The sequence below is a fragment of the Neoarius graeffei genome, chromosome 28, assembly GCF_027579695.1.
Source record: "Neoarius graeffei isolate fNeoGra1 chromosome 28, fNeoGra1.pri, whole genome shotgun sequence".
Classification (NCBI taxonomy): Eukaryota; Metazoa; Chordata; class Actinopteri; order Siluriformes; family Ariidae; genus Neoarius; species Neoarius graeffei.
Window position 1 is genome coordinate 10190271 of NC_083596.1, and position 20186 is coordinate 10210456.

Below are 20186 nucleotides of genomic sequence, written 5' to 3' on the forward strand. Positions count from 1 at the left end.
GGAAAGTTTTCGGGAAGTAGTTTTATTAAGCTTGAATGTTGAAACACAGATTCATTACAATGACCTTTTTTTTTTTGGGATATGCAGCACTGTGCACTAAAATATCTTGAACATTTTGATGTACATGCTCAGACTCCTGTTTAGTCTCCACAGAGCACCAGGAGAATTCTCTCATAGTCCCCTCTGGTTTCTTCCTGTAAAGACCAAATTTGTTCATCAGTAAAAATCCAATTCATCAGTGAACATGGATATTTCAAACATCAATCACATTTTTTATGTAAACAAATTCTCGGTGTGACTCACGAGGATGTCTTGCTGAAGCATTATCCCATATAGCCTTTTGTACTCATGCAAAATTTTCTTCAGGTCCACTTCAGACCGACTCACTATGATCCGAATCAGTGTGTTATGGTCGGCCCCTCTGCCCTGAGGACGGAGCAGGACTCCAGTCAGATACAGTGAGTACAATCAAATGCAAAATTATTGACACCCCTCATGAAAATGGGAAAAATGATTGTATAAAACATACATTTTACACAACTTGTTTTCTTTAATAAAAAGCATTTTCATAGGAGCCTGTGTGGGTTCCTCCGGGTTCACCAGTTTCCTCCCACAGTCCAAAGTAGTTCAACTGGCTACTCTAAATTGCCCATAGGTGTGAATGTGGGTGTGATGGTTGTTCATCTCTGTGTAGCCCTGTGACAGATTGGCGACCTGCCCAGGGTGAACTCCACCTCCCACCCGAAGTCAGATCAGATTGGCTCCAGCTTCCCCATGACCCTCGACGACTTAGCGGTATAGATAATGGATGGATGGATGGATGGATGGATGGATGGATGGATTTTCATAGGAACTTCTTTTTCAACTAATAGTACTTTCTCAGAAAAAAAGTTAAAAAGTATTGGCACCCCAAGAAATATTGGAGATAAGATACACACTAATGATCATATCTGATATTATACTATGTCACAAAGAGAGGTGAGGGTGCCACTATTTTTTCCAATCGGTGAACTGCATTTTCATAAAAACTTCTTGATTTAAAATAGTAGTACTTTCTCTGAAAGATCCATATAATATTGGAGATAAATGGAAATAATTCTAATTTGGGCAGAGGTGAGGTGTGCCAATACTTTTGAAACTAGCGGTTTAAATAAAAAAATAAAAAAATAAAAATGTGTGTGTTGCTTAAAAGGGGGAAAAAAACTAAATTCAGTGTTGAAATGAAGCTCATCTGCGCCCCCTGCTGTTCATACTTAAAATTGCACTCATTTTCTGTGTGACAGTTTTGACCTTAGAGGACATCTGATTGGTCCCTACGAGAAAAATGTTGTTGTTGTTTAGCAAAAATAAAAAATATAAAAGAATCAACAAGTCTCTTAAATTACTAATTAACTGCATTAATAATTATGTCAGTGGAAAGTGTGAATATTCTGCTCATTTTCTCAAAGGGTGCCAATAATTCCGGACTGTACCTGATCAAACAATTTCACAGAAACATAATTGCATAATATATTTACATATTTATTAAATCAGACCATTGTCTTCTTAGCTAAATTTGAAAGTAATAATAGTAAAAAGGACTGATTTTTTGGTGTACAGTGTATTAAAGCTCATAGGCAATGGTTTTAATTTTATGCACATCTGAAACTTTATATGTTAAAAAACCCTCTGTAATTTTCTTCTGGTCCCAAGAAGTATTGTTAATAAGTAATAATTAAAATAAGTTAGCACGGATCATGGCGAATTTCTGTTCGGCGATTTTCGTGACCACTCAGCGCGTGACGTCATTTAAGCCAAACAAACCGCTTGAGTTGAGTCCACTTCCGTTTACTTACATTGCCATTCGGCTTGAGTGCAGACGTGCGTTTGGGAATTTCCAAAAGAAAAACCATGCCTTACTGTTGTGCAGTGAACTATAACAACAGGACCGGTTCAGGAAGAAGTTTTTACCTTTTACCGAGAGAGGAGACGAGGCAGAGAGAGTGGATTGTGTGCGTGAAGCAAGAGAGTTGTTTTTTTTTCCGGAAGAGGAGACGAGGCGGAGAGAGTGGATTGTGCGCGTGAAACAAAATCAAGCAGTCAAAGAAGGAACGGAGCAGCAACGCTCAAGCAAAAAGGAGAAGATTGGAGGTAAACATTTTTACTTTTGCTTGCAACTGACAAGTCAAGAATCCTGAGGGATCCTGTACAATCATTGTGGAAATGAGACAAAGGGATATTTCCTCGCTTAGAGTCGGCTATAAATAGTATAATGCTGCGGATGGCAGGCTAATGTGGCCTACCGGCGCACTGTCAAGTAATCGTTCCCTATATCCACTAGGGAGGGCGGTTTAATTATTCTTCAAAAGGGCTCTTATTTAGTATTACGACGAAAGTAAGAATTTATCATAATTACCAGGATAAATCGTTTGGGCGCGAGTCTTGTTGAGGTCCGGGGTCACCGCGATCAGAGTCGGCCGAGTCGTTGTCCGATTCTGAGGCCGCAAGGTCAAACCAGTGAGCCACATTCACCAATTGCTTCGCAACGACCATAGGTTCATACATATACGGTTTCACCTCTCGATATTTAATTTGGAGAGTTCCTGCTTCAAAATTGCTATCGCTTTCAGACATTTTACACAACCTCTCACGACCAAAGTCTGTACACGTGCTCGGTTCACAGGTAAACACAGAACTGCTCCCAGTCTGTTTGGCTTAAATGACGTCACGACGACGGTCCCCTGGTGGTGAAAGTGTGCATAATGAGATGTAAACAAACCTTTTATTCAATTTTAGGGTGCAAATTAGACACTAGGAAGATTGAATTCACTTTTTGGGTCGTTCTTTTAGACAATAAAGTTGATATTCTACATTTCACCTCCGACCACTGCCTATGACCTTTAAAAGATTGTGATACCATAGTGAACAAATCCAGAGAAATATTATCCAGAATGTAACAAAATTCCAGCTCACATTTAATTTTAATTTGTGCCGTAGATAAATTTTTGTAAACAAACCTCAAGCTTAAAGTTTTACCTTCATGGCCAGATGCAGCCTTTCTGCAAAGTAGGCAGGTTTGTTCCAGGCTGCTTTCACTGTATAAACAACAATCACATTCCACAGTCACACTCAGGGCTTCAGTACAATACAGAGTTAAATAAATAAGTGTGTAGGTGTGCTGTGTAATCTCGCTTTACTGGCAACTTGAGTTTTACATGCTAAACTGGAATGCTGCCTTTTTTCTATATTTATATTTACAGTATGTATAGTATTTAGCAGACGCCCTCATCGACTTCATTCTTCAACGTCCACATTGGTTGATCTGAGCTAGCTAACAAATCTGCAGTAAAACAATCAACTATGGCTGACATACGAGGAGAAGAAGGTGGTCAGGGACTAAGACTACCATCAGCTTAAAAACACTGTTGAGGAAGTTAGTACAGTATGAAGAAAACAAGGTGATTTGTTTTCCTATTCGATGATGGTCAACTTTTCAACATATTCACACATTTACACTTACCTAAGGTCATTAGGCAGTCCTCAGTGTCTCCACTTAGCTCATTCTCCACCGCCTCAGCAAAGCCCTTTGTGCTAAACTTTTCATACTGCTTGAAAACTAAGAACACACACATTATTGTAAAATATAGAGGTGCCAACATTTATGGGTCACCTATGTACATTTATTTCTTATGGCAATAAAAGAGCAGAAAACTGCTCTTCTGTTTTTTCTGACCAAAACTGAATAAAATTCTCTGAGTCACTGAAGAGGACAGGAAGTGGGACATGAAAAACACTTTTGCTTCTGGTAGCGACTTTGGGAACTTTCACTTTGGACCAGTTTTATGTAGGTGAACTTGAACAAGCCGTGGTCTTGTGAGCCAGTTACACCAAGTAAGTGTAAGCGAGGTTCTTTAGTCTCAAAAAAATTGTGAGCCATTTATTACGTAAGCCAGATTTAGACTTTGTGATGACAGCAGTCTTTAAAGATTAGTACTAATCACACTGCGTGATCACGATTATATTGTGACCAAATTCTGTAACCGACTGTATAATAATAATGTGTTGTCTCCATGTCAGATTATCTCATCTCATTATCTGTAGCCGCTTTATCCTTCTACAGGGTCGCAGGCAAGCTGGAGCCTATCCCAGCTGACTACGGGCGAAAGGCGGGGTACACCCTGGACAAGTCGCTAGGTCATCACAGGGCTGACACATAGACACAGACAACCATTCACACCTACGGTCAATTTAGAGTCACCAGTTAACCTAACCTGCATGTCTTTGGACTGTGGGGGAAACCGGAGCACCCGGAGGAAACCCACGCGAACACGGGGAGAACATGCAAACTCCACACAGAAAGGCCCTCGCCGGCCACGGGGCTCGAACCCGGACCTTCTTGCTGTGAGGCGACAGCGCTAACCACTACACCACCGTGCCGCCCATGTCAGATTATGTGATCAAGAAAATGACTCCATTCTGATTACATCATCAGTCAACGCAAACTGGGCTTAAGGAAATAAGGATATCTTTCATGTCCATTAGTGTGTTTCCTCTACATTTTGTCGTTTCCATGACGGTATGTGTGGCTGTCCTGCAAGCTTTGTGCAATATTACGCCGTCTTCATATTGGTGGTTTCCTGGCGAGGATCGTCACAGCGGTCACACTGAGATTTTAATTAAAACTAGCCTGCATTTCCACAGAGAAAATGCAAAGTGTGCTTGCTCAGCTGTAGCAGAGGTTCACCAATAGTGACTGGATCAGACATGAGACCTCGTGCTCTAAAATCTCATCTCATCTCATCTCATTATCTCTAGCCGCTTTATCCTGTTCTACAGGGTCGCAGGCAAGCTGGAGCCTATCCCAGCTGACTACGGGCGAAAGGCGGGGTACACCCTGGACAAGTCGCCAGGTCATCACAGGGCTGACACATAGACACAGACAACCATTCACACTCACATTCACACCTACGCTCAATTTAGAGTCACCAGTTAACCTAACCTGCATGTCTTTGGACTGTGGAGGAAACCGGAGCACCCAGAGGAAACCCACGCGGACACGGGGAGAACATGCAAACTCTGCACAGAAAGGCCCTCACCGGCCACGGGGCTCGAAACCGGACCTTCTTGCTGTGAGGCAACAGCGCTAACCACTACACCACCGTGCCGCCCCTCCAAGATGTCTTATCAAGTAAAAATATCTGTCCATGCAGCAAGATAACTTCACTAGTATTAAGTCATTTTCTCCTCAAATTCAGTTTTCTTTTTTTTGCAGTGTTCAAACTAATCAAACAAATGCCATGTTCCCACTAACTGTATAAATCAGGAGTTCAATTTTCAGTCCTGGATGGCGGAGGTTCCGTGGAGTTTAATGATTTTCCCTCACAAAGACACCTGACTGAGCTCAGGAGTTCATTCTCAGGTTCAGTAGGTGTCTCCAGCGCTCCAGGACTGGAGTTGTTGACCTCTGGTATAAATGGATCAGGCATCTTGTTTTTATTTAATTGATTAATTCATTGTTCACCATTTCATCTACTTACTTTTGCACAACTGCGCTTCGCTTCTGGAGGTGAGAATGTGGATGAAAACAGAAGACACTGTTCCAAGCTTTTTTTCTCCAGCTTCAAACAGAGACTGAGAGCACAAGTGAAAGCCAACATTATATTCCCATGTCATGTTATAATGTAATGTTGTAATGTAATGATTACATTCCCACATGTCATGTTATAATCATTACAATGCAACATTACATTATAACATGACATGTGGGAATGTAATCTGCAGTAGTCCAGCCTGTTAACTGCAGTGGGTGTTTTTAAACAGGATATTTGTTTTATGATACGATACGATACTGAGTCTTGCTTTAAAATGACCTCACCTTGGCCTCACTTTTTGCGAGCCCATCATCAATGTCATCATCCTCACTTCTGTTACCCTGTGTTAATAAAGAAAATTACATATTAATTCAAGTAACACTTTAAACTTAAGGGTAGTGTTCATAAGGCTGCATAGTCCTGTTATGACAAGTGACATAAACCTACATACACATGCATTATTTAAAGCCATATTCCAACGGGTTTCATCTGACATAAAGGCTAACTGCATTAATTTTTTAAGGTCAACATCTTAACGGTGGTGTAGTGGTTAGCGCTGTCGCCTCACAGCAAGAAGGTCCGGGTTCGAGCCCCGTGGCCGGCGAGGGCCTTTCTGTGCAGGGTTTGCATGTTCTCCCCATGTCCGCGTGGGTTTTCTCCGGGTGCTCCGGTTTCCCCCACAGTCCAAAGACATGCAGGTTAGGTTAACTGGTGACTCTAAATTGACCGTAGGTGTGAATGTGAGTGTGAATGGTTGTCTGTGTCTATGTGTCAGCCCTGTGATGACCTGGCGACTTGTCCAGGGTGTACCCCGCCTTTCGCCAGTAGTCAGCTGGGATAGGCTCCAGCTTGCCTGCGACCCTGTAGAACAGGATAAAGTGGCTAGAGATAACGAGACAAGATGAGATGAGATGAGATCTTAACATGATGCAAATGACAGATGTCTGTTGACATAAAGCTGTTATAACCCTTTCCAGGCTGACTTATGCTTGAATAACATGAACCTATACACACACACACACACACACACACACACACACATTTATAAAGCTGTATTTCAACAGCTATTAGCTGACATGAAGGCTGATTACATTAACTTCAATAAGTCAAGTGACAGAGTTTTCTTGACATACAGCAGTTATGACACCTTACAGTATGTTATAGATAAAAAATGGCTTAAAAATAATGAAATTAAATGTTTCAGCATTTAAAAAAACTATAAAGAGAAAGCAGTAAGCTATAATAATTGAAACAATGAAGTCAGTATTTGGTGCGAGACGACCCTTTGCTTAAAAAAAAAAAAATAGTAGTCTCAGGTACAACGAGTGCAGTTTTATAAGGAAATGATCTGTAGGTTTTACTGAGCATCTTCCAGAACCAGCCCCAGTTCTTCTGGACACTTTGACTGTCACACTCGCTTCTTCATTTTGTACCAAAACCCAGCAGCCTTCATTATGTTTTCTTTTTAATCTGAAAAGTGCGCTCTTATGGAATACGCTGCTCAGATACAAACTTTTTTCCTGTAACATTTAATTTTGTGCTGGAAAAATAACGACTGTCTGAACTCTAAAATGTTTTTGTATTGATTCGATAATGTCGAAGACATAAAATAGAAATCTATAACAAAGTTTGTATGAAAAAATAGGGTGCCTGAGACTTTTACACAGTACTGTATGTTCGAGTCCCATTAGCTTCCAATATGCATTTATTTTTCAACAGGTGTCAGCTTACATAATGTCTGATAACCTTAAAGCTAGACGGCCTTTCAATTTCATAAAATCGGTGAAATTTAGTTCCCTTGCAAATGTGGTCATTGTGATATCTCATCTCATCTCATTATCTCAAGCCGCTTTATCCTGTTCTACAGGGTCGCAGGCAAGCTGGAGCCTATCCCAGCTGACTACGGGCGAAAGGCGGGGTACACCCTGGACAAGTCGCCAGGTCATCACAGGGCTGACACATAGACACAGACAACCATTCACACTCACATTCACACCTACGCTCAATTTAGAGTCACCAGTTAACCTAACCTGCATGTCTTTGGACTGTGGGGGAAACCGGAGCACCCGGAGGAAACCCACGCGGACACGGGGAGAACATGCAAACTCCACACAGAAAGGCCCTCACCGGCCCCGGGGCTCGAACCCAGGACCTTCTTGTTGTGAGGCGACAGCGCTAACCACTACACCACCGTGCCGCCCGTCATTGTGATATGTTTTTTTTTTTTCCTGTAATATCTCACAAAATATCAGGCCATTCTGTGGCTGGGAAGTTATTTAATTTGAGGGGATTAAAGCAAATAATGTGCATGAAATTGCTCGCTTCGCGCAGTCAAGAAGACAGAGGAAGTCCGTGTGTGTGTGCATGTGCAGGTTTACCTTTTTCTTCTTCTTTTGGGTTTTACGGCAGCTGACATCCACAGTGTTGCATTACCGCCATCTACAGGTTTACCTTTGAGTGTGCACTGACAGTTACATCATTCTGTCGCTAAACGAACAGCTGATCACACCGAGGTGCTCGCTGACCGCCGGTATTTATTAGTTTGGTCCGGGATTTCCTTTCCTTCGTATGTACAACCCCGATTCCAAAAAAGTTGGGACAAAGTACAAATTGTAAATAAAAACGGAATGCAATAATTTACAAATCTCAAAAACTGATATTGTATTCACAATAGAACATAGACAACATATCAAATGTCGAAAGTGAGACATTTTGAAATTTCATGCCAAATATTGGCTCATTTGAAATTTCATGACAGCAACACATCTCAAAAAAGTTGGGACAGGGGCAATAAGAGGCTGGAAAAGTGAAAGGTACAAAAAAGGAACAGCTGGAGGACCAAATTGCAACTCATTAGGTCAATTGGCAATAGGTCATTAACATGACTGGGTATAAAAAGAGCATCTTGGAGTGGCAGCGGCTCTCAGAAGTAAAGATGGGAAGAGGATCACCAATCCCCCTAATTCTGCGCCGACAAATAGTGGAGCAATATCAGAAAGGAGTTCGACAGTGTAAAATTGCAAAGAGTTTGAACATATCATCATCTACAGTGCATAATATCATCAAAAGATTCAGAGAATCTGGAAGAATCTCTGTGCGTAAGGGTCAAGGCCGCAAAACCATACTGGGTGCCCGTGATCTTCGGGCCCTTAGACGGCACTGCATCACATACAGGCATGCTTCTGTATTGGAAATCACAAAATGGGCTCAGGAATATTTCCAGAGAACATTATCTGTGAACACAATTCACCGTGCCATCCGCCGTTGCCAGCTAAAACTCTATAGTTCAAAGAAGAAGCCGTATCTAAACATGATCCAGAAGTGCGGACGTCTTCTCTGGGCCAAGGCTCATTTAAAATGGACTGTGGCAAAGTAGAAAACTGTTCTGTGGTCAGACGAATCAAAATTTGAAGTTCTTTATGGAAATCAGGGATGCCGTGTCATTCGGACTAAAGAGGAGAAGGACGACCCAAGTTGTTATCAGCGCTCAGTTCAGAAGCCTGCATCTCTGATGGTATGGGGTTGCATTAGTGCATGTAGCATGGGCAGCTTACACATCTGGAAAGACCCCATCAATGCTGAAAGGTATATCCAGGTTCTAGAGCAACATATGCTCCCATCCAGACGACGTCTCTTTCAGGGAAGACCTTGCATTTTCCAACATGACAATGGCAAACCACATACTGCATCAATTACAGCATCATGGCTGCGTAGAAGAAGGGTCCGGGTACTGAACTGGCCAGCCTGCAGTCCAGATCTTTCACCCATAGAAAACATTTGGTGCATCATAAAATGGAAGATACGACAAAAAAAGACCTAAGACAGTTGAGCAACTAGAATCCTACATTAGACAAGAATGGGTTAACATTCCTATCCCTAAACTTGAGCAACTTGTCTCCTCAGTCCCCAGACGTTTACAGACTGTTGTAAAGAGAAAAGGGGATGTCTCACAGTGGTAAATATGGCCTTGTCCCAACTTTTTTGAGATGTGTTGTTGTCATGAAATTTAAAATCACCTAATTTTTCTCTTTAAATGATACATTTTTCTCAGTTTAAACATTTGATATGTCATCTATGTTCTATTCTGAATAAAATATGGAATTTTGAAACTTCCACATAATTGCATTCCATTTTTATTTACAATTTATACTTTGTCCCAACTTTTTGGAATCGGGGTTGTAACATAATGTCTTTTCTTTTCGCTTTCCGTTACTGTAGTTGGTCTTTCACGTTTCATTCGCACACTCACGTCCTCCATTTTTCTCTCCTGTTTCAAATTTGTATCCCACAATGTCTTGCGCGAACGGGAAAGCCCACCACGTGATGCATGACATAGTATCTTGAATTAGGTCATGGTGAAGCAGGAAAAAAATAGCGGAGAATTTAGGGCCACATGGCCTTAAATTCATTAATTGTTCCATTTAAAAAAAAACTAATAAAATTGTAAGTCTCTGATTTGAATTCAGTAGCTTTCGGTCCACTAAACAAAAATAATTAGGTGTCGGGGAAAATTGTTTTTATGACTTACACTTGAAAAATCTGAAAGGTAGTCTAGCTTTAATTTTATCCTGACAATTGACTTTGCAGCTCAGTGGACCTCTGGATGGTGAAATCGCACAAACGAGAAAGATTTTCTCAATGTTGTGCTGCAGCGTCTCCTCAGAACTTGGTGTTGATAAGTTGATAATGTGAATATGAAAACCTGTTTCATAACACTGACATAGTGACAGTGTAGTCCGAACAGGGACAATTATGAATAATAATGCCATAACATAATCTTATGTCAACAAAAATCTGTGTCTTGAATCTTCGATCAATCAACTTCACACCAAAGTTGACAAAATCAGTCTTTATGATGGCTGTTGGAATAAACCTTTATTCACATGTCATTAGCTTTATGTCAGTTTTAATAAGTACTTTACGGTATATGCAGCATTTTTCTATGGCACATTACCTTTATGTAACATGTACGTATCTTTATTTTATTTATTGTTTTCTTCACAGATTATAGATTGGTACCTTGCACAGGTTGAGCAAAGCCGTCTGGTAATGTCCCCTAGTGTCACCGTCAATATCATGCTCCAGTTCCTCTCCATATGCTGTGAACCATACGTGTATTATTGTGAACAAAATATGAATTCAGGTCTACACTTGTAAATCTCTTGTTAAACAAACAAACAAAAAATTCCTAAGAAATATACATGACATGTACAGATCTCAGTATTTACCATCTTTGAAGGCAGTTTTTAACGAGTTAATTTCCTGGTTTGATCTCGTCCCCAGAATTTCATTCAGCACATGTTCCTTGGTTCCCAAACCCTAAATTTGAATTACATATTTACATTTTTAAGATCCTGTAAAAAAAATAAATTAAATAAAAAATAAAAATAAAAGTGAAAAGCTGCATGGCTGAATTACTGTGCATTACCTTCAACGCCTTTCTGATTTCATGGGCATCGTACTCTGCTGGAGTCATCAGCAGAGCCAGGACTACATCTTGGTACTGGGACTTCACGACCAAATCCAAAGCCTTCACTAAATCCTAAAAAAAAAAAATCCACAACAAGAGCATATTATATTAGCATGCTAAATCGATAGCATGTGTTATGGATACAGTATGGTTTTTAAAATGGTCTCACTTTTCCAGTGTTTTGCTGAAAAGCTGCTTTGATTTCCTGTCTCTGTGCATTCGTGCGTCTCGCTAGGATCTCTGTAATGGTATTTTCATCCACGCCTGCACACAGAGCGCGTATAAACACCGACACAATCAGAAACACCATAAACTGACTCACACTGCCAAAATATTCACTGTAAACTAGAATCAATGAAATAATCACTCTTATTATCCATACAGGACGCTTTTTCAATGGAATAAAAACATGTGTTCTATTCCCTTCTAGCGGGTTTCATTCATTTGGTTTGATAGCATGCAATATTGTTAGCATATCGCTTATTCTACATGTATTACATCACTCTACCCAATGGAGGATGAGCATTGAATATAGTTTACGATATTGCATGGTTGTCAAGACAACATGACGTCACACGTCGGAGACGTAAAACTTCTGTGCTAGCGAGCGACTGTGACAATTTGTAAACAAACATGGCCGCCAGTTTTGCTTCGTTAAATACGGAAGATTTTGAGAGAATTTTGAAAGAGAAAGACGCGTTGAACACCTGAAACGAATGTGTATGTATGTATAATAATAATAATAATAATAATAATAATAATAATAATATTGGCTGGGTTGTTTTGTGGTATATCAGTCCAAAAACATTTTAGAGTTCCAAACATTCTGTAATTTTCCAGCACAAAATTAAATGTTACAGGACAAAAGTTTGTATCTGAGCAGCATGTTACATAAGAGCGCACTTTTCAGATTAAAAAAAGAAAACATAATGAAGGCTACTGGGTTTTGGTGCAAAATGAAGAAGCGAGTGTGACAGTCAAAGTGTCCAGAAGAACTGGGGCTGGTTCTGGAAGATGTTCAGTAAAACCTACAGATCATTTCCTTATAAAACTGCACTCGTTGTACCTCAGACTACCATTTTTTTTTTAAAGCAAAGGGTCGTCTCGCACCAAATATTGACTTTGTTTCATTTATTATGACTTACTGCTTCCTGTTTATAGTATTTTTTAATGTTGAAACATTTAATTTCATTATTTTTAAGCCATTTTTGGTTGACACCATTTCTTTACATGGGTCTAAGACTTTTGCACACTACTGTATCTTGTACAATCATTCTGCCATAGAAAAAGAACAGTTGAAAGAAATCACTGAAAGCCCAATATTGGCACGACATTCATGTCCATGATGAGTGTATGTAAACTTCTGACCTCAACAGAAACGTATAACAGTAATCTGAGCTAGCGACCTCTTAAAAATAATTCAATATAAATGCGATGTACACAGCAAATTCAGAAATGTTAAATTTTGGGTGTTAGTGAAATTTGAGCAAAAGTAGAGTTAATTTTACTCTGATAGAGTTAAATCCATTATATTTGACTTCAGTTGATAAGTATTTGGTGTCAAAATCGGGTGTAAAAACAAAGCGTCACTAAATCAAACCTGTCAGTGTAATTGTATAAATACTAACTCTGAACTTCTAATTCTCAACTCCGATCCTGGGTTTTACACTTGAAGTGTTCATGTCAGGGGCGGCACAGTGGTGTAGTGGTTACTGCTGTCGCCTCACAGCAAGAAGGTCCGGGTTCGAGCCCCGTGGCCGGCGAGGGTCTTTCTGTGTGGAGTTTGCATGTCCTCCCCGTGTCCGCGTGGGTTTCCTCCGGGTGCTCCGGTTTCCCCCACAGTCCAAAGACATGAAGGTTAGGTTAACTGGTGACTCTAAATTGACCGTAGGTGTGAATGTGAGTGTGAATGGTTGTCTGTGTCTATGTGTCAGCCCTGTGATGACCTGGCGACTTGTCCAGGGTGTACCCCGCCTTTCGCCCGTAGTCAGCTGGGATAGGCTCCAGCTTGCCTGCGACCCTGTAGAACAGGATAAAGCGGCTACAGATAATGAGATGAGATGAGGTGTTCATGTCACCCCACCCACTTTAAAAATCTTACAAAATCTCTTGTGAAGCAACACTAGCTTCAACTGGCATTCTACTATGAAAATGATCATTTTAAGCGGTTTCAGATTGGTCCTTTGAAAATGAAAAGCATTGATAGCTTGGAAGGTGGAGAATTACTCTGTCAAACATTACATTTAGATCCATTTTCAAATGTTTCAACTGCAAGATGGGTCAGAAATTATGGCACTGAGTATCAGATTGATTTGTTTGTATGCACTGGAACATCCAATGACCTAAGCCCTATTCGCACGGGATAAGTATTACCTGTGGACCTCTGGTAATTCGGAATAATTGCAGAGAATGTCTGAGTTCTTAGTCCCGTGCGAATGCGCCATGTCCGTAATTTGCCAAGTAATAATTCTGCCGCGAATTACCTACTGTGTTTCGGCAAAACACAGACGTCCAGTGGTAATACAAGTCCCATGTGAATGCGCATGTCTGTGTTTGTAATTATTAAACGCGCGTTTCTTGTACTTTTCTGGAGTGAATAATGGAGGATACGGGCGAAATTTTGATAAACAGCATTTCAGGGGCAAGTGGTAGTAGGCCTATCCCGTATTTGAACCAGATGAGCATTTTGAACTCCTGTCTACTAGTGTTGTGACGTTCGTGAACGAACCAATTCTTTTGAACGGCTCCTAGGCATGAACGATGAGAACCGAGTCTCGAGCTGGGGGAGCCGTTCTTTCTGTCGTTCTTTTTCTGTACTGTGTTTCAGATGAAAAAGCTTTTGCCCAAGGACAAGAAGTAGGCTAAACAGCATTTGCCTTTTATTTGTTCAAGTTTTATCTGTTTGCCTAATAGTTCAAATTGTTTTGTATATAGTTTATAATGTCGTTGTGTGATATTAATGATAATATTATGGGAAAACTACTTTGCACGGACGTTCATTTAATTTATTCTATCGTCATTTTGTTTGTTCTATTTTTGTGTATTTTATTTATTTATCTATTTGTCTAGTTGTATCTATTTTTCTAATAATAATAATATATTTTTTGCATTAATAGTTTGTTTTTTCCTATTAAAATAATCTTGTGTTCTTGTTATAACTTTATCTATTTATCTGACTGTTTATAGTTGTATCTATTTTTGTTACAATTTCAATATTTTTAATATAGAAAGTTTGTTTTTTTCTATTAAAATGTTCTTGTGTGATAACTAGTTCTTGTGTTATATTTATTGTAGTTGTATCTATTTTGTATCTCAGACTTAAATATTTTTGTAAAACAAGTGTTTTTCTATAAAATATTCTTGCATTCTTGATAACTATGTTCTTGAGTGGGTTCTTTTTTTTTTTTTTTTTTACAGAAAAGCCTTTCTTCATGGACATTCATTGAAGCCCTCATTGTTTTTTAATGGTTATTTATGAGCGTTTAGGGGTTACAATAATGTAAGTCTAGGTTGCCATATATAAAAGGTATGTCCAGAAATATTGATGTCACTGTCTAAGCAGAGGGATCTGGCTTCTTTAGACGCTGTCTTCTTAAAACTGAATAAATATTTAAAAAGAGCCAAATGAGCCAGTCTTTTGAACGGCTCTTTTCAAAGAACGGATCACAAAGATGCGGATCCCATCAAAGAGCCATAAATCCCATCTCTACTGTCTACAAGACGAAACAGGATGCTGTGAACTTACGACACATCCGGTCACAATGTCTGTAAATTCAGTGAATTACAGACTTTTGCTTATCCCGTCCGAATGCGCCACACAATAACACAGAGGTGCGGGGGTAATTGCGAATTACCAGAGGTCCATAGGTAATACTTATCCCGTGCGAATTGTACTCTACCTGTATTCAACAAAATCTGTAACATAATATTACATGAACAGCGTGCTTTAATAATAGCCTCTACTGTTGATACACTTTATTTTGATGAACACTTTCATGCATATTGTATACAGGAACAAAGTAATGAACATGCTTTGATTTTTGTTGACCAGTTGACTTACTTTAGACCATTTCAGAAGCAATATTCTAATGAGAGTGAAAGGACATATATTGTTCCATAGTGTTACATTCTTTTATGTGACTTCATTTTTTGGGGGTGCAAATGTTTAAAATAAATGTTTAATTGTAAAACACAAAATATGTCCACCTTTATTTCAGCAAACTTTAATGTGAAAATCATTTCCAGGAAGAGCTGTATTTACACCTTTTAAGTGTTCTGGGGCTAACACTTTTATAGTCAACAAATGATCCTCTGAGAGAGTTAATGTCTAACACTACATATCTCATCTCATCTCATTATCTCTAGCCGCTTTATCCTGTTCTACAGGGTCGCAGGCAAGCTGGAGCCTATCCCAGCTGACTACGGGCGAAAGGCGGGGTACACCCTGGACAAGTCGCCAGGTCATCACAGGGCTGACACATAGACACAGACAACCATTCACACCTACGGTCAATTTAGAGTCACCAGTTAACCTAACCTGCATGTCTTTGGACTGTGGGGGAAACCGGAGCACCCGGAGGAAACCCACACGGACACGGGGAGAACATGCGAACTCCGCACAGAAAGGCCCTCGCCGGCCCCGGGGCTCGAACCCGGACCTTCTTGCTGTGAGGCAACAGCGCTAACCACTACACCACCATGCCGCCCCACACTACATATCAGTGTTGAGAAAAACTAACACTGGATGTTGTTAATAAGTGTTAACTTTTAACTCCAAAAAGAGTGAAAAATGACACCAAATTAGTGTTAAGGTACCAACACTGCAAAAAGAGTGAAATTAACACTCATGGGGTGGACCCATATAGACACTTTAAAAGTGTTGAAATTAAATCTGACAGTGTTAATTTGGGTATGCATATTTTGCTGTGTAGAATTTCCTGAAACTGTAATTGGAGATTCAGACACTGACTAGCTAACTTAGCTAGCTAAATGATCTGGAAGTTCATTTCTGAAGTAAACTGCGTATTAGGAAGAATTGATTTTCGCTGTTTTAGCTAATTCGTTTTAATGGTAGACTTGTAGGAAGACTGAAGGTAAAAGGAGAATCTTGATGTTGCTCAAGTGCTTCTGACAAGCTGTAGATCACAGATAAACATCCCGTTAAAGTTGCTGTAAACACTCTCAATGCTACATATTTTCTCAGACTGCAGTAAAGAATTAAAACGGTATACATAAGAAATCATAAAATTACAGAAGGTTGGTTCCAGATGAGCTTAAGTGTGCTAGTTTAGTATTTTATATACACATATTTATATACAGTATGTTACAACTAGATAGAGACTATCCCTGTGTCCAAAATCGCTCACTCGTTCACTACTCCCTACTCCCTTTATAGGGAATTACTATATAGAGGACTATATAGTGAGCTCATTGGTAAAATAAAAAAAAAACACTTTCAGACACTTATCTGTTGCGCTGGTATTTACGTCATTACTGTCGCACAATTACAACGTGCCAGATCAGTCAGCTGGTGGGTTTTCAAAATAATAAATACATGCATATATTTTTGTGAGGGGCGGCACAGTGGTGTAGTGGTTAGCGCTGTCGCCTCACAGCAAGAAGGTCCGGGTTCGAGCCCCGTGGCCGGCGAGGGCCTTTCTGTGCGGAGTTTGCATGTTCTCCCCGTGTCCGCGTGGGTTTCCTCCGGGTGCTCCGGTTTCCCCCACAGTCCAAAGACATGCAGGTTAGGTTAACTGGTGACTCTAAATTGACCATAGGTGTGAATGTGAGTGTGAATGGTTGTCTGTGTCTATGTGTCAGCCCTGTGATGACCTGGCGACTTGTCCAGGGTGTACCCCGCCTTTCGCCCGTAGTCAGCTGGGATAGGCTCCAGCTTGCCTGAAACCCTGTGGAACAGGATAAAGCGGCTAGAGATAATGAGTTGAGAAGGCCTTACATATTATACTGAGTGTATTTCCCACATAAAAAATACAAAGTGCCTGCATCTTTCAGTTTTTTAATCCTTGTATGGGGACCTGTTTTAATTTTTTTTAACCATATATGCTGCTCGTATATTGTTTGTAATTGGGATGAAGTAAACATCCGTTAAGTATTTAATGTAAAATTGTTTGACTGTGTTGAATTTAAAACACCAAAATGCTGCGGGTCCACCAGACCCACGAACACTGGCTGAGTAACAAATATATGAACACCACACAAGGGTTAAATCGAGGCTGAATACTTTCTTTTTTTGCCTCTGCCTGTTATTAAATCAAATTTGAGACTTTTAATTTGATTTCTTTCAGCTCGACCACAATGCATGATGGGATATATTGCTTTGATTAGTGACCATCGGTTGTACACTACTTTTCATGATGCATTGTGGGATACCTTGAGTGCACTATATAGGGTGTAAATAATCCTCACTAAGGTTTCGAACAGCACTACAAAATGGCGTCCCCACTATATAGTGCCCTATATAGTGAGTAGGGAGCGATTTCGGACACAGGGTCTGACTAAAGTCGCAGTAATTTGCGCTAGCTGTTACAAACCAGGACGTTTGGTCACTGTGTCCTATAGATCCAGAACAGTACGAGATAGAGAATGACGCTTAGTGAGGAAAAGTTGTGCCCTGCTGCCCTGAACAAAAAAACAAAACAAACAAACAAAAAACCCTGATTGAAAAAATCATGAACATTGACAGTTATGTGATTGAAAAAAATTGGGTTTTTCATGGATCATTCCAGATCAGTGATCCAGATCAGCACCAAAAGTCATAACAACATAATTCAGCCCGGTGTTCTTCATGTGAAATTTGGCGATGATTAGTTGAAAACTAAGGGAGAAATAGCATCCTAAAAAAAAAAGTTAGGAGAATAATAATAATAATAAGAAGAACAAGAGGAAGAAAGTAGAAAGATCCTGAGTGAGAGTAACAATTTGTGCTCGCGCAAATTAATTAGAAAGCTAATGCTAACCAGCTTCTCGCATGTTCACACTAGAGGCACTACTGTACAGGAAAAAAAAAATTAAAGGTCAGATCTCATCATGACTTGAGCACTGAAACTAACACAACATTTTAGAACGGGTTAATTGCAAAATATTTAAGTCTTAGTTTAATTTGCTGGTTGCTCGCCCTTTGGGTTCAGTGGCTCTACCTTTTGTTTCAATGGCTTTCTGTAAAGCAACAGCATCTCTGCTGGCGCTGAAGTCCGGATCCGGTCGGACGGTGCCATAGTAAGGCTTGGCACTTCTTTTCAAAAATCCTTTGTCCTGTCATTCACAGACAGCAGCTTTCAGCAAACAGAACATTTAAAAAACATCTACATGCACTGTTATGTCTTGAAATCTAACCCCAGACACATCACAAACAAATGAAAACAATAAGCCTGGAACAAACCGGCTTGTCTTCTGGCTCGTAGTCGTCGTCATGAATTAATCTTTTAAACAAGTCCTTGAAAAATGGCATTTTCAGAGCTCTAAAAGACACAAGTAAGCTAATTATTAATCACATCTTTCATAAATGTAATTTCTATGCAAAACCTAATCACCAGTTCCAGAGTTTGAGCTCAGTAAACTGCAACAGGTAATCACAAACCAATCATTTGGTCAAGATTTGTTCCCGAGTTGTTTTAAAGAAGATCATAAGCAATTTTCATTCCATTTCTTGTTTCAGATGACAATCACAGATCTCACAGCATCTCATAGGAGTAAAACTGAGTCTCACCTGTATTGTGAAGGTTGCAGGTTTCAGATTTAAATTATTTGTAGAAGAACAGAACTCACACCAGATCACTGCATTGGGACAGACTGGGTGGAGATTGTGGAATCAGGTCCTACTGGTTGGACTTGTCTTCATGCCAGTAACTAATTATACTGGTTCTCCGTCCTCAGTAAATGGCTACAGAATCAAACTCCAAACTACAAAATGGGTTCCTTAAAGGTTTTTGGGTTCGTTAAGTGTTAATTATTTCCTCAACAAGTTCTACTTGGAGCCTTTTCTAAAACAGAAACCCTCTTTTGTTGGGTTCTACAAAGAAGCTTTAAAGAAACAAGATGCTTTGAAAAACCCAATGAGTCTGATATTTTTTATATATATTTCAGAATCTTTATTTTCTAAGAGTGTAATGACTGGAAGTATAATTATGCCTATTTTTAAAGACTAGCTCAGTAGTGAAGATGTTGGTCTTCTTATTGTAAGGTTGTGAGTTCAAATCCCAGTGTTGTCAAGCCACCACTGTTGGGCTCTTGAGCAAGGAGCTTCATTCTCAACTGCTCAGATGTAGAAGGATGTCTGCCAAATGCTTTCAGTGTAGTATTCAAAACACACAAACATTTTAGAGTTTCGCAAACATTTCTGCGATTTTTTTAATCATCCATGCTTATGAAAATAAACACACAGCAATGTTTCATTACATTTATAATAAAAGGCACAATAAAATACGTAACACATCAGACAGACGAGCCAATTATTTGAGTTAAATACTTAAAATATTTTAAAACAAGGCAAATTAAAAAAAAAAAAAGTATACAACTTTTGGGGCTTGTGGAATTTGGAGTCCTCTAGTGGAGAAATATTTTATTGCAAGACATTTAATGAGCTGAATATGAATCCAGATTTTACTGTATTTTATCAAATCTACACTATTTTAATTAAATCAACACAAAACATTTTGGTGTGTGTGTTTTAAATTTCACTCCTCATCATCATGTTCTAGAGTTTCTTTCTGGTGGACCTCGAATGTTAGGGTTGCCAAGTCTGTGTAACAAAATAAGCCAAATAGCCTTTTAAAACTCATTAAAACATCCCAACAACAACAACAGAAGTCAATAAAATCAGCCCAGGTCCGAAGTTTAAAGTCTAAGCCTCTCGGTCCATGTATTAAATGACTAAATCATGACCATATTTGCAAAATATGCTGCAATATTTACAAAGTACTACAATACAATAAAATTAAAACCACAGATTTTTTTCTCAACAACACTTTCATCAAGGTCTAAAATTGTTACACTTGTTTTTTTAGAATTAAAGAATACTTATGACCATAAGTAAGAGAAATCGCTGGTGCGCTCTACTATTTACAGTGGTGCTTGAAAGTTTGTGAACCCTTTAGAATTTTCTATACTTCTGCATAAATATGACCTAA

The 20186-nt window shown here is 39.5% G+C and overlaps 1 protein-coding gene across 1 annotated transcript; it reads right to left on the minus strand.

The window, feature by feature from the left end:
• Nucleotides 1-2: 2 nt before the first annotated feature.
• On the minus strand, nt 3-18876 carry LOC132875660 (annexin A1-like). The gene is made up of 13 exons (XM_060912604.1): nt 18767-18876; nt 18440-18518; nt 18198-18312; nt 11210-11304; nt 10999-11112; nt 10799-10889; nt 10590-10669; nt 5855-5911; nt 5517-5610; nt 3500-3595; nt 3016-3074; nt 304-426; nt 3-194 (listed from the first exon to the last, which is right to left on the minus strand). Exons 2-13 carry the CDS (start codon nt 18506-18508, stop codon nt 141-143), a joined length of 1047 nt encoding a protein of 348 aa, XP_060768587.1. The 5' UTR covers nt 18509-18518; nt 18767-18876; the 3' UTR covers nt 3-140.
• Between the last annotated feature and the right edge of the window lie 1310 nt (nt 18877-20186).

Bases quoted from the DNA above. Each gene is read 5' to 3' on its own strand.
- LOC132875660 (XM_060912604.1), bottom strand. From the start codon at position 18,508: ATGCCATTTTTCAAGGACTTGTTTAAAAGATTAATTCATGACGACGAC. The intron at 427-3,015 runs GTAAAACTTTAA...CTCCGTCCTCAG, and splicing joins GGCTGCATCTGGCCATGAAG to GGCAGAGGGGCCGACCATAA. The intron at 195-303 runs GTGAGTCACACC...TGGTCTTTACAG, and splicing joins TGCTTCAGCAAGACATCCTC to GAAGAAACCAGAGGGGACTA.